General features: G+C 42.9%; 1 protein-coding gene across 4 annotated transcripts in view; it reads left to right on the forward strand.

The window, feature by feature from the left end:
- The window catches only part of tcerg1l (transcription elongation regulator 1 like), an 81,352-nt gene that overhangs the window by 63,506 nt on the left and 4,809 nt on the right, over positions 1–13,037 (forward strand). For all 4 annotated transcript variants that reach the window (XM_085170483.1, XM_085170484.1, XM_085170486.1 and 1 more), the window contains 7 exons: positions 2,553–2,632; positions 4,673–4,791; positions 9,658–9,809; positions 9,890–9,977; positions 10,358–10,460; positions 12,720–12,809; positions 12,901–13,019. In XM_085170483.1, coding sequence (XP_085026609.1) covers positions 2,553–2,632; positions 4,673–4,791; positions 9,658–9,809; positions 9,890–9,977; positions 10,358–10,460; positions 12,720–12,809; positions 12,901–13,019 — 751 coding nt within the window. The remainder of the gene's footprint in view (positions 1–2,552; positions 2,633–4,672; positions 4,792–9,657; positions 9,810–9,889; positions 9,978–10,357; positions 10,461–12,719; positions 12,810–12,900; positions 13,020–13,037) is intronic.

The raw sequence follows: 13,037 nt of genomic DNA on the forward strand, positions 1-13,037 counted from the left end.
CACTGTGCGATTTTCAAACTGCACGATTGGCTCGCATGGGTTATAAGTTCGTAGGTCACGATGCAGGGTCTCACACTATACCGCCCGATGCTCTGATGCGACCTGAGTGCTCACACTGTGCCTCCATAAAATGAAGGTTATAACAGAAAATCTGTCACACAGACGCACACCACCATCAACTTTGCTAAATTGCTAATGAAAAACACTGATCAGGCAGCTGTGATTGAGCAGCAATGTAAATCCGACTATTTTCACGGTTGTTGTGGTCGTGATAATTTGGTGATGCCACTTCGAAAAGGCTCGGATGAGCTTTCCAAAGTTCTACAAGTTGTGCCTCCATCGCTTGTGTCCAGATCACACGCTGCACAGCCGTGCTGCTCCGTCTTTTTCACCGACGTTTACGTGTTTGCGTGTGAGCAGTGTGAGCGGCTGCGGTGACACCCTCACGAGTTATTGATGATCGGGAGCTGGTCGTGAGGTGTTAATCGCTTTTCGTTACCCCACGTATACTACACGATGCACGATGAAGGCCAAAATCGGGCCGATCACCAAATTGGTCGCACGACTCAAAAATCGGCTCAAAATGGGCCACAAATCGCACAGTGTGAGCCAGGCATTAGACCAGCAATGTTTGTTCCTCTCAGAGAAAGAAAAAAAGGCTACAAAAGTACAGGAAAGAATGGGAAAAGGAAAACACCTGGCTGGAAAAGTGCAAGATAACACCAATAAAGCGCACTGCACTGTGTGCCGGCGCACTTTTTCCATAGGCGTGCTTCTAATGGTGGGCACATGAAGAACATGAGGGGCGTGAAAGCTCGGGGAACCCTTAACCAATTTTTGTCCACCAGGCCACGGCAGAAGCAGATATGGTAAACACTGGTTTGTTTGTTTTTAAACCCTCTGGTTAAGGTTAAAATGGGCATGTGCAGTGAATATCAGCGCTATGTGGCCAGAAGTGTGATAATATAATTTATTTTGTGTAATAAACAACTGCAAGGATAGATGATTACAACAAATAGATGTAATCTATTTGTTGTAATCATCTATCCAACAATGATTAGGGTTAGGGTTAGGGGTTAGGGGTTAGGGTTAGAAGTAATAAAAGTATAAAAGTAATAATAGATCATTATTCATACATAGATGAATAATGATGATGAGTTATGATGCGTAATCATGGGAACAAGTGGGTTTACAAACGGGAGCAAAAGCTGAAAAAATGCCTCTACTGAAGCCAATTGCACTAAATGCACTAAATGTGCACTGTTACAAGAATATTTTTCTTTCTATTGTTTTCTATTAATTTATATAATTTTAGGTTAAGCAGGACAGAGTTCTTTTAAAGAAAGATTTACTTTTATTCTCAAAAGTTAAGTATGACAGGCTTCTGTTTAAGAAAGAGACCTGTTTTATTGTGTTAATGTTGTCATTTTGAGCTAAAAAATAAATGGCTAAATGATTTTAGTTTCCCATGTGTTGATATCACAAAGAATATGCATCTACTTAAATCAAATTCAAGTCAAATGGTTAAAAAAATAATTTCACACACAAAAAAAGAGCTAAAAAATTCACCACACTGGGAAGGGTGAAGACAACTGGGTCGCCCGGCCCTGGCCACCAGGTGTCCCTTATTTATTTCTCAGGGAGTTGGCAACCCTAGACCCTGGGTTAAATTATCCAGAGAGCAAATAGCCAAATGTACCTCTGAGGGTCCCGACTCTATTGCACAGCAAGTTCATGTTGGCAGCATCCCTTGTCTGTTTCCCTCTGAATGATTGATCAGAAAAATCTGCCCTACTTCTTTCCTGTCTACGCCTCAAGGCAGATCCCATTGGAGTACAGATGGAGCTGTGTAAAATGTAAAACGACCTTCATGATCATTAGGTTTTGGTTTATACAGCACCAATTCACAACAACAGCCATCTTAAGGCACTTAAAGCTGAAGGATGTTAAAAATAAATAAATAGCAAAGCAGGTAGAAAGAAGCCATCAAACATACTGATCATTTGCGTTTAAACTTCACCTGCTGTCTGACAGAGGTAAAGGAGCATGAAGTCATGAATCTATAAGAATTCTTTAAAAAGTGGAAATCAATGATTTTAGAGTAGAACTCATTCTTGAATCAAATCAGAAGTTAACCCTTTAGTTCACCGTGTTTCAACTCTTCAGCAGTAAAAGTTAGGGTGTGAGTAGGTTTGGTCAGGATTAGGTTAGTCTGCAGAGCAAAACAGATCTGACTTCATCATCCTGTCACATCACGCTCTCATGACCCATGTTTCTGTGTCACAATGTTTCATCTTCTCACAGAGTATCAAACATTGAGCCTGAGGAATTCTGTTCATCTGTCACATATTTTTAGCTTGTTACATTTTTACTCTCACAGTCAAACTAGGAAGAGAGTCGTTACTGAGCAGATAAATTAGAGTTCAAGAGGTCAAAGGACTGTTTTCCTTGCAGTTCTTCAATGAGTTCACCTGTTGGAGAAAGTCTGTGCTGCCCAGTTCAGATCCAGGGATCCTGTATGAGCAATAAGTTTTATTTGTTTTGTTTGTCAGGGAAACGAGGAACGGGTGGAGGAAAGCTTTCCTATCAAGGAGCATTACTGCTGAGGACAAAGAAACCAGAAGACAGACAGGTGAGGATCCATTTAAATCAAAATAAAACTCAGATAATTCTAGCAAAATTACAACCTTTCTTTCTGTAAAGACTCAAAGCTGTTTAACACAAAATCACCTGAAATGGGTATCTTTCCATTATCTGGGTTCAGTTTGGTACGCATATGTATCGAACAATACAAAATCTTTTATTTATTTCATCAACTTTTCTTCTGACGACGCTGTCTGTGTTGAGCGCTCAGTGGATCTGCGTTCGACTACTCCGCCTAGGCTGCACTGTAGAGCGCAGATCCACTGAGCGCAGCGCAAGCTAGCAAAACAGAAGCTAAGGTCGTTGCAACATGGCAAATTGAACCTCCCCCACCCTCATTCAGATCTGGCCTTTGGAACTATTTTGGTCTTCATGTGACGTATGACCCTGAAGGTAAGCGCGTCATGGACTAAAGTAAAACAGTATGTTGGATGTGCCACGCAATGCTCAATTACATTGGTGGGAACTAGTGCGTTAGCGCAGTTAGCTCGTTAGCGCAGTTAGCTCGTTAGCGCAGTTAGCTCGTTAGCGCAGTTAGCTCGTTAGCGCAGTTAGCTCGTTAGCGCAGTTAGCTCGTTAACGTGTTGACACCGTTGTGTCCTGGAAGCAGACAAAAACAACAAGCAGCATGCTACAAACTTTACCCGAGTCATTTAGACAGCCGTTAGCACATGATTCTCCTTATGGGGACCTGATATGTTTAATATGCTGCTGAGAATATAGCCCAGAAGAAGCGTATAGTAGAGCTTTTATTTTGGAAAGAGACATTTCTCTGTAATAAACTCTCTTTTCCAAAGATGAGGGATTTCTCCATCAGATAGATTTATTTTTTATTACTTTGTTGTTTCAGCAACATTAAATTTAAAAACTGTACGTTTGAGTCAAAATATATATTTATAATTTTAATAAATGACAAATTAAAAAAGCATGAACATTTTTTTGTATCGAAGAAATATCGAACCGTGACACCAAAGTATCGAACCGAACCGTGAATTTTGTGTATCGTTGCATCCCTAGTATATTCCTAGACTGGTTGGTGAGTGGTTTTTGGAAGTTGTTAGGTTAAATGGGTCTTAAAGAGAAAGCTCCACCAAAAACCTCCTTAAAATCGCTTTGATCATTACTGGATTTTACTTTAGCCCATAGCTTGCCTAGAAGAGACGCACTTGTCTGCAAACATTCACCATTTACTTTAGGAGGAGCTCTAATCAAGCATGAGATAGGAAAGAGAGAACCTTCTCTATTTTCAGTTTGTGTTACACTTTCTGCAGTGTCATTACCACCTAGGGAATAGTTTCAGTGTTCACAGATAAAACAGCATCCTACAAACTATACCATATATCTCTTTGAGGTCAATTTCATTCTAGCATCTGCCAGTAACTTTACTCAATCACTCTGGAACTGGTCACAGGAGGGACATCAGATGAATGGCTAATGTTTATTTGATGAGGGTTATAGATTTTTTTTTCTTTTTTTTTTTTTTTGCAGTCTGAAACAGTCTGAAAGTAACTGTCTTGATGCATGCTCAATCATCCAGGTAAGGAAATCCCAAAAGTTGATTCTGTTCATCTGGACGTGGCGTTTTCAGTGGGAGAAACGTTTCGTCACTCATCCACGTGACTTCTTCCAACCTTATAAACAGTACTTTAAGTGTTTGTTGGTTTTGTTGTTGTTGATGATGATCAGTGGTCATGGCAATTTGCGTGTTAAGTATCAAGGAACTGACCTTCCAGCCCATTGTTCACCAGTGGGACAGTTTCAGTCATTGTGCGAATGTCCTGTTTATAAGGTTGGAAACTTGCAGTCAGCCGAGAGTGGGTGAGTGATGAAACATTTCTCCCACTGAAAACGTCCAGATGAACAGAATCAAACTTTTGGGAGTCTGAAAGTAAAGAATATGAAAACAGAATTCAAATATAGCTTTAGATGACTGTGTAAAGCCAAAAACGACAAACAAAAGCTCCATTTTTTATCTTCATCTTGATGCTTGTAGGACAATAACATTGTTGTGTGTCTGTGTCTGCTGCAGTGTGTCAGTATGTCTGTACACAAAGAAGAGGATGATGATGAAGAGGAGGAGGACGTAAGAGAAGGAAGAAGGAAAGACAAGCGCCCTGTCGCCTCAACTCCTGTGCCTGGGTCTCCATGGTAACCATTGTTCTGTAACATTGTTGTTGTTATTGATGATTATTGATTTTTCAGACATGTTTTAGCCTAAATTCATTAAAAATTCATCAGTGGCTGATCTGGACGTTTCCGCTGTTTGTACTGTGACTCCTCGCTGGTGTTACCACGGCAACCATTAACCGATGCAGTCATCTGGTTGTTTTGTGTGCAAACAAAAAAAACAACGGCGCTGAGGATGCTGATTGTTCAGACCGTCATCTGTGGGTCTGAGAAAAATCATTCCCCTCAGTCTGTAGCAACTATAACTTCACTGTTCTGTTTTTCATGTTTGTGTTACTGTATGAATACGAATCATTTAATCACAGAATATTTGTCTTGTTTTATTAGAGAATGACAGAGCAGTCATCCATCTTTACCATTATCTTCCACAGCCACTTAGCTCCTGGATTTAGTCGAACCATTTAAGCTCCTGGAGTCGTGAACCTGAACTTACTGGACACTGTCATATGCCTCTCCCCTGTCCTGATTCATGTCCCTGTCCTGTCCATTTTCAACATTGAAGCCGGAGTACCCGGAGGGAACCCACACAAACATGGGGAGAACATGCAAACTCCACACAGAGAGAGCCCAGGCCTGATGGGGAAATTGAACACAAGATTCAAGAGCTTTATTGTCAACATAGTAGTATACACAGTGTACAGTGTACCAAAATGCTGTTTCACCCTAAGCCCCCCATGGTGTATTTATAAATATATAAAGGATATATCTCCAAGAGATATAAAACTAGGAATTAGAAATAAATAACATGCTAAATTTCTGTAAAATTAAGGGATAAAGAGGTACTCATTACTAACTATACAATTCTATACAATACTATAATGGTAACTATATAATATTAACTGTACGATAAACACAGACAGGACAGAGATGATACAGAGTGGAATGTGCAGTAGGTATTGAATACCAGTTTCAGGTTATTGTCGTCCTCGCCTCTCCTTTCGAACCCTCTTTCCTCATTCTCTTGGGATTATGCTCGTCGTTCTTGTCAGATCGCTTAGCTGTCGCTGGCTCTGCTCCGTCGGGCAGTAAGTCTACCCAGTCCTCCCAGGACCTGGATAACGTCTTCCAGAGGTGGCGTGGATCACAGCAACCTAAGCCGTTTGCGACGCACTACAAGTAGAGACATGGCGTCCATGAAACAGATGGCTCTACTAAATGTAAGGTCGCTGGTGAATAAGACTTTTGTTTTAAATGGCTTTTTCCTCACCTCGGGGCTGGACGTTCTGTTCCTGACGGAGACTTGGATTCGCCCTGGTGAGTCGTTCTCCTTCTCGGAGGTTCTCCCTCCAGACTGTGCCTTCTTCAGCTCACCTAGGCTTACAGCAGAGGTGGTAGCTTAGCCTTGGTTTTTGAAAATAAACATAAAATTCGGCAGCTCCCCTCCCCTACCTCCCCTACCTTTGGAGTTCAATTATTGGATATGGCCGATTCTTCTAAAACTCAACCGACCACCGAAACACAACAAGGCTTTTATTCATGACTTTGCTGATCTATTAGGATCTGTTCTTTTTAAATATGACTGTGTTCTTATCACGGGTGATTTTAATATTCATATCTGTTGTCAGGATGATCCATTAGCCAAAGACTTTATTGCTCTAACTGAGGTTCAGTGGCTAAATGAACCAACACACTCTGAAGGCCATACCCTTGATCTGTTTTTTCCATATGGCCCGGACCGGTCCGTTCTCACTGCCGGGGCGTAGTATACCGGCGTTTTGCCACATCCCGCGGCGTTCCTGAGGAACGCAAAAGGTGACCTTCCCGCGTTGTTATGGTCCGTGCCGGGTTATGGCTGAATTCCAGTGGAATGACGGTCCCACGGTTGGTGTCGTAAACCACCGCCTCTGTTCAAAGATGGTCGCTCACAGTGGACATAGAAGCTTCTTTCACTCCTCTTTCAAACCATCTGTCCTCTCTGTCCAAAATGTGAACATTGGCATCCTCAAAGAGTGACCTTTGACCTTTAGATGCAGATGGACAGCTGAGTCTTGTCCTGTGGAGGTGGCTCTTCTGTGTTGTGCCATGCGCTTGTGAAGTGGCTGTTTGGTCTCTCCGATGTAGAGGTCTGGGCATTCCTCGCTGCTGTACAGCAAACACCACATTGTTAAGTCTGTGTTTTGGAGTTTTGTCTTTCGGGTGAACCAGTTTGTGTCTGAGTGTAGGGCTGGGCGATATGACCCAAAATTCATATCTCGATATTTTTTACCTGGACGGCGACATAAGATATATATCTCGATTTTTTTTTTTTAAAGCCATAAAGTAAGAACAAAAAGAGAGTTCTTAGTCAAAGCTGTGTCCCAGATGTCACACAGGCACTTTTATTAACATAGAGCATAGATGTACATAAAATTTACTCAAAAATAAATTATGAGCATTTATTAAATAATAATGCTCCATAAATAAAAGAAAACAATGTTGTTTTTGTGCATAACAAAAAGCTCACAATTGGGCAGTCAAAATGTAAACTAACAGAGCTGAGCATAGTAACAAAGACAGATTTCACAGCTGCTCTGTTCCCAACTTCTACTGCGTGACTGACAGCATTGAGTTTGAAATCCTCTTCGTAACCACGTCTCTTAACAGGTGCCATTTATGGTCCTTATACACAGTAGGGTAATATTACGTTGAAGCACAGTACGTATCACTCCGTGAGGCTCCTCGGTAGCCGTAATGCTCCGACAATCCATCAAGCGCTGCAGCTCCGTAGCTTACCAAAGTCGTACTAAAACATTTTTTAACAGATTGCTGAGCGCCGTGTTCCACATAAAATCAGTTCGCGGCCATCAAGCACAACCAGAATTCATACATAAGGCGCGCTGTCAACTTTTGAGAAAATGAAAGGATTTTAGGCTGTGCAGCGCCTCTGGGCTGCATGGCGTTAGCGTGGTTAGCTCGTTAGCGTGGTTAGCTCGTTATCGTGGTTAGCTAGCTAACACGTTGTCGGCGTCCAGCCCCACGCACGGGGCGATGCGCAGTAACTCGTTAACGGAGATTTGCCGTGCCCATCTTGTCGCTTCCTGCAGGTGAAGCGATGGGGGAGGAGGGGGAGTTGTGTTCAGTGAAGGAGGGGCAAGGCCAAGTAATGTTGCGTAAAGATGAAAGTGAATGAAAGAGAGGCAAACTTGCGGCTCCACGTATAATTATAACGTAACATAGACTATATCGATATAAAGGATATTGTCACATCTTATATCTCGTATAAAAATATATCGATATTTTTTAAAAACTCGATATATCGCCCAGCTCTATCTGAGTGTGTTGCTGGGTCTGAAATTCACCGGGATGTCATGCTTGGAGAAAACTGAGTTTCTCTGATACACCGGCTACATAGGGGATGACAATGTTGTTGCGTCTGTCCTTCTTATCCTCCCTCGCTGGTGTCTGATCTTCTTTTCTGTGCCTCTTTGCTGACTTTAAGAACGCCCATTTAGGATAGCCGCACGTTTCGTTGTGTCCTTGGGCGAGACACTTCACCCGTTGCCTACTGGTGGTGGTCAGAGGGCCCGGTGGCGCCAGTGTCCGGCAGCCTCGCCTCTGTCAGTGCGCCCCAGGGTGGCTGTGGCTACAATGTAGCTGCCATCACCAGTGTGTGAATGTGTGGATGACTGGATGTGTAAAGCGCTTTACAAATACAGGCCATTTACTATTTACAACTGCTGTATAATGCACTCCTCTATCTTTGTTTATTTGGTCACATGACTGCATCACATGACTAAAATACGTCATCGTTTTAGAAAGTCTGCGTTCTTGTGTGTCCACACTGTGATGGCGCAGCTGCGTTTTGAAATGTGTGCGTTTTCGACAGCGTTTTCAAAACCCTGCGTTTTTCCTTGAGGACAACGGCGTCTCAGTGTGGACGGAGAGAAAACGTTTTCAAACAAAAACGCATTCGTGTGGACGTAGCCTTCGTTGGTCTGGCAGAGAGGGATCACTGCTGCATGCTGGAGGCGTTGGCTTGTAGCCATGATTGTTTGGATGACCTGCCACATGCGCCGACTGTCCTTTGTACTTGTGAAATGTGTGTTTTGACTGATCTGCATTCTGCCGCTTTGCCTCTGTGATGGCTGGTGACAGGTCTGCTCTGGCTGTAGTGTAAGCTCCTCTATGTTTGGACTTGAAGGCAGAGTCTCGGATTTTCATCAGGTTGTGCAGCTTTGCAGAGATCCAGGGTTTATGGTTTGCATAGGTGATGACGGTCTTGGAGACAGTGACATCCTCAGTTTATCTGCTGATGTAGCTGGTTACACACCGAGTTGTGAACTCGTCCAGGTCCACGGTGTCTGAGTATGTAGCAGCTTCTCTAAACATATCCCAGTCTGTGCATTCAAAGCAGTGTTGGAGAACAGGTGTAGCCCCCTCTGGCCATGTTCTCAGCTCTCTCAGGACCTTCTTGCTGTGAGTGCAAACCACCGTTCTGCATATATATGCTTGATCTACTTATTATATGTAAGCAGCTCAAGTTTCATGCTTGAAAAGGAGGAAGAAGTGTAAATTAATCCCATCCTCTTTATTCAGTAACTCCTATATTCATCGTCCTCTAAGTTAGCTTTCCCATGTCTCATGTACACTTGGTGTAGGAGCCATTTTCCTTATGTGTGCCGCTAGCGGTCACCTTTTGGTTTTACCATATGGTGTGTCTATGTGAACGTATGTAAGGTAGCGCACGTAATTAGCAGCAGGTGTGTTGTTGTTGGGAAGGAGGAGACTGAAGATGGTGCTCGGGGTAGATGATTCACTTCTGAAGATTGGCTCTTATCTAGAGGGCAGTGAGGCTCATAGTATGACCCTCGTTTCGTGACTCACCCGTGTGTGCATGTGTGTCTTCAGGTGTGTGGTCTGGACTGGAGATGATAGAGTGTTCTTCTTCAATCCCACAATCCATCTCTCTGTGTGGGAGAGACCAGGAGAGCTGATCGATCGAGACATCAGCCGCATCATCGAGGACCCGCCCCACAAGAGAAAGAAGACCTCGCCTTCAGGTCTGACCTCTCTATGCTTCACCTGTGTCTCAGCTGTCTCACTTCACTCTGTAACTGTGGATTTTACATCTTCGTGACAGAAATCAGCTCTAGCTGTCAATCAGCTGGTCTCCATAGGAATGATGAAGATGAAGATAACGACCTTAAACACGGCGCCAAGAGGAACAGGTGAGTCTAAAAGATGCAGGAGGTGAAAGTGTTTTTGTTTATTTTGTTAGGAAAAGTAAAGATGTTGCTTTGCTGATGTCATCACCAACCTGTGATCAAGAGTTGGGAGTTCGTCTTGTAATAGGAAGGTTGCCGGTTCGAGCCCCGGCTTGGACAGTCTCCGTCGTTGTGTCCTTGGGCGAGACACTTCACCCGTTGCCTACTGGTGGTGGTCAGAGGGCCCGGTGGCGCCAGTGTCCGGCAGCCTCGCCTCTGTCAGTGCGCCCCAGGGTGGCTGTGGCTACAATGTAGCTGCCATCACCAGTGTGTGAATGTGTGGATGTAGTGTAAAGCGCTATATAAATACAGGCCATTTACCATCATTGGTTCTTTATTTTTAGAACAGAGGAGTCGATGTCTCTCGTTCCCCATCCAGGAGGCGTTCAGCTCCTCCCACTGGAACTCCGGATCGCTCACTTCAAGGAAATGATGCTGGAGAGAGGGGTAACATTAAACTCAACACACATGCTGCACACAAGCACTCACTGAAGTACAAATGTTTCACTGGAAATACTGTGAAAACTCTCAGGATACAGCAACAGTTTACAGGTAAAAGAAAGCTGGTGCATCAACGGGACAATTAAGAACTGCTCCCCAAACCTCTACAGAGAGCTCACAGTAGTGATCATCACGTCTGTGGACATTCCACCTGATACCAATGTAAACACGGCGCTCTCTATCAGCGGGCCCACGATAGAGCCACAATAGGCCACGTAAAACCAGAGTCGTGATAAACAATATGTACGATGCGTTTTTTTCCTGAATAGTTTCGTCACGTTTACTGTCTAAGGTAGGGATGGGTCTGACATAAACGGTAGTAACCAGACCGAAAAGCAGCCACATTTCGGTGCTTTATTTCCTGAGCTGTGATACACTTTAGATTCTAGCCAATCATTTTACGTTTCCGAGGATAGTAGGCGGGTCCAGGTACGTACGTTCTTTTAGAGCAGAGCTACAGATTAAAAATGCCCAAGGTGAAGCGGTCAAAGTCTGGCTGTACTTCACAGCAAAAGATGCAAACTCAGCAGCTGCAACAAGTGCTTTAAGCTGATACTGTGATGCTGTCAAAGGAGGTAACACCTCAAATCTGATGAAACACCTGGCGACGCATAGCATTTTTTTAAAAGCAGAGAAATGCGCCGTATTTGATAGCTTTTGACAGCTAGTGAAATGGTTATTATAAAAGGGTCAAAGGTAAACGGCTGCAAATAACTTTGTTGTTTGCAAAACTTGTGCATATGATTTTAAAATTGACAATTTATATTTGCATTTCAAGTTATGAAATATGATCAATAAACATGTTTGTGGCTGTTACACTAAAAAATATCACTTTTTCTACTCGGATTTTATGTTTTTTGTCTGATTTTAGATCAGTTGTGTTAATACAGTCAAAATGCAAACATGACTGTAAATTCAGACACGTGAGGCTGTGCTGAAAAGGACCAAACAAGGCAAAGTAAACAGTTTTTATAGGTGAAATGTGGAGAGACAATCTAAAGTAGTTAAAAATGGACAATTATACCCTGGTTAAACTTTTTTTTTTTAAGTAACGAAATAGTTACTTTTGAAGTAATTAATTACTTTTAGGATCTTGTAACTCAGTTACTAAGTCAGTTACTTTTTTGAAGAAGTAACTAGTAACTATAATTAATTACTTCTTCAAAGTAACTTGCCAACACTGTTGTATCAGGTTTTGCTTCCCCCGTCTCGTTTGCCCTGAGCTGTGTTTCCCTTCTGTGTCCCACTCACTGATCGCTCGCTCTGTGTCGAGTTTCTCCCTCAACAGGCTTTAGGTCTGTTTTGTTCTCCCAGTCTAGGTAATCCTTAGGTTCTCTTTATACACTTTTCTGTGTGTTCCATCTGCCTGCCAGTTTAGTTCCTGTATTCCCAGTTCAGCCAGTTTTTTGTTTTTGTCATGTGGTAAATCTTTGTTTTGAGTCTGCACTTTTGGATCCATCGTTACTCCTGTCCTGCTGGATCTGGTGGATCAGACCCCGACTATCAGAAGAACAATGATCGATCTTCATCACAGCCACAATCCTCCGACTTAAAATTATGTTTTACGTGTATCTGTACGTGTCTTTTTTGTATTTGTGTTTAAAATTGTTTCTTTTTCACCTCATGTTGTTATAGAAAGCATTATTGATCTTAATTCAATTCAATTTCAATTCAATTTTATTTATAAAGCGCCAAATCACAACAAAAGTCGCCTCAAGGCGCTTCATAGATACAGAGAAAAACCCAACAATCATATGACCCCCTATGAGCAGCACTTTGGTGACAGTGGGAAGGAAAAACTCCCTTTTAACAGGAAGAAACCTCCGGCAGAACCAGGCTCAGGGAGGGGCGGGGCCATCTGCTGTGATTGGTTGGGGTGAGAGAAGGAAGACAGGATAAAGACATGCTGTGGAAGAGAGACAGAGATTAATAACAGATATGATTCAGTGCAGAGAGGTCTGTTAATACATAGTGAGTGAAGAAGAAACACCCAGTGCATCATGGGAATCCCCCGGCAGTCTACGTCTATTGCAGCATAACTAAGGGAGGATTCAGGGTCACCTGGTCCAGCCCTGACTATATGCTTTATCTTAGTCAGTATGTGTAATGCACCTCCATATAAATTAGATTAGTTAAGAGTCACCCTGTCAGGATAAATACAGATTGAACCTTTAAATTTAAACATTGACCTGTGGCTCTCCTCAGGTGTCTGCGTTCTCCACCTGGGAGAAGGAGCTTCATAAGATGGTCTTTGACCCTCGATACCTGCTGCTGACCTCAGATCAGAGGAAACAGGTTTGGCAAATGAAAGATTGCATGAAAATGTTAGAAATGAAAGTGATGTCATGATGTCACGATGACATCAGTGTTACCTGTGTGCGTCCAGGTGTTCGATCAGTTTGTGAAGAGCAGGATGAAGGACGAGTACAAAGAGAAGAGGAGTAAATTGCAGAAAGCCAGAGAAGAGTTCAAACAGCTGCTGGAGGAAGCAAAGATCACCAGCAGGTATTCCTCGTTCATTAT

Source organism: Neolamprologus multifasciatus, chromosome 8 (assembly GCF_963576455.1).
Source record: "Neolamprologus multifasciatus chromosome 8, fNeoMul1.2, whole genome shotgun sequence".
NCBI lineage: Eukaryota > Metazoa > Chordata > Actinopteri > Cichliformes > Cichlidae > Neolamprologus > Neolamprologus multifasciatus.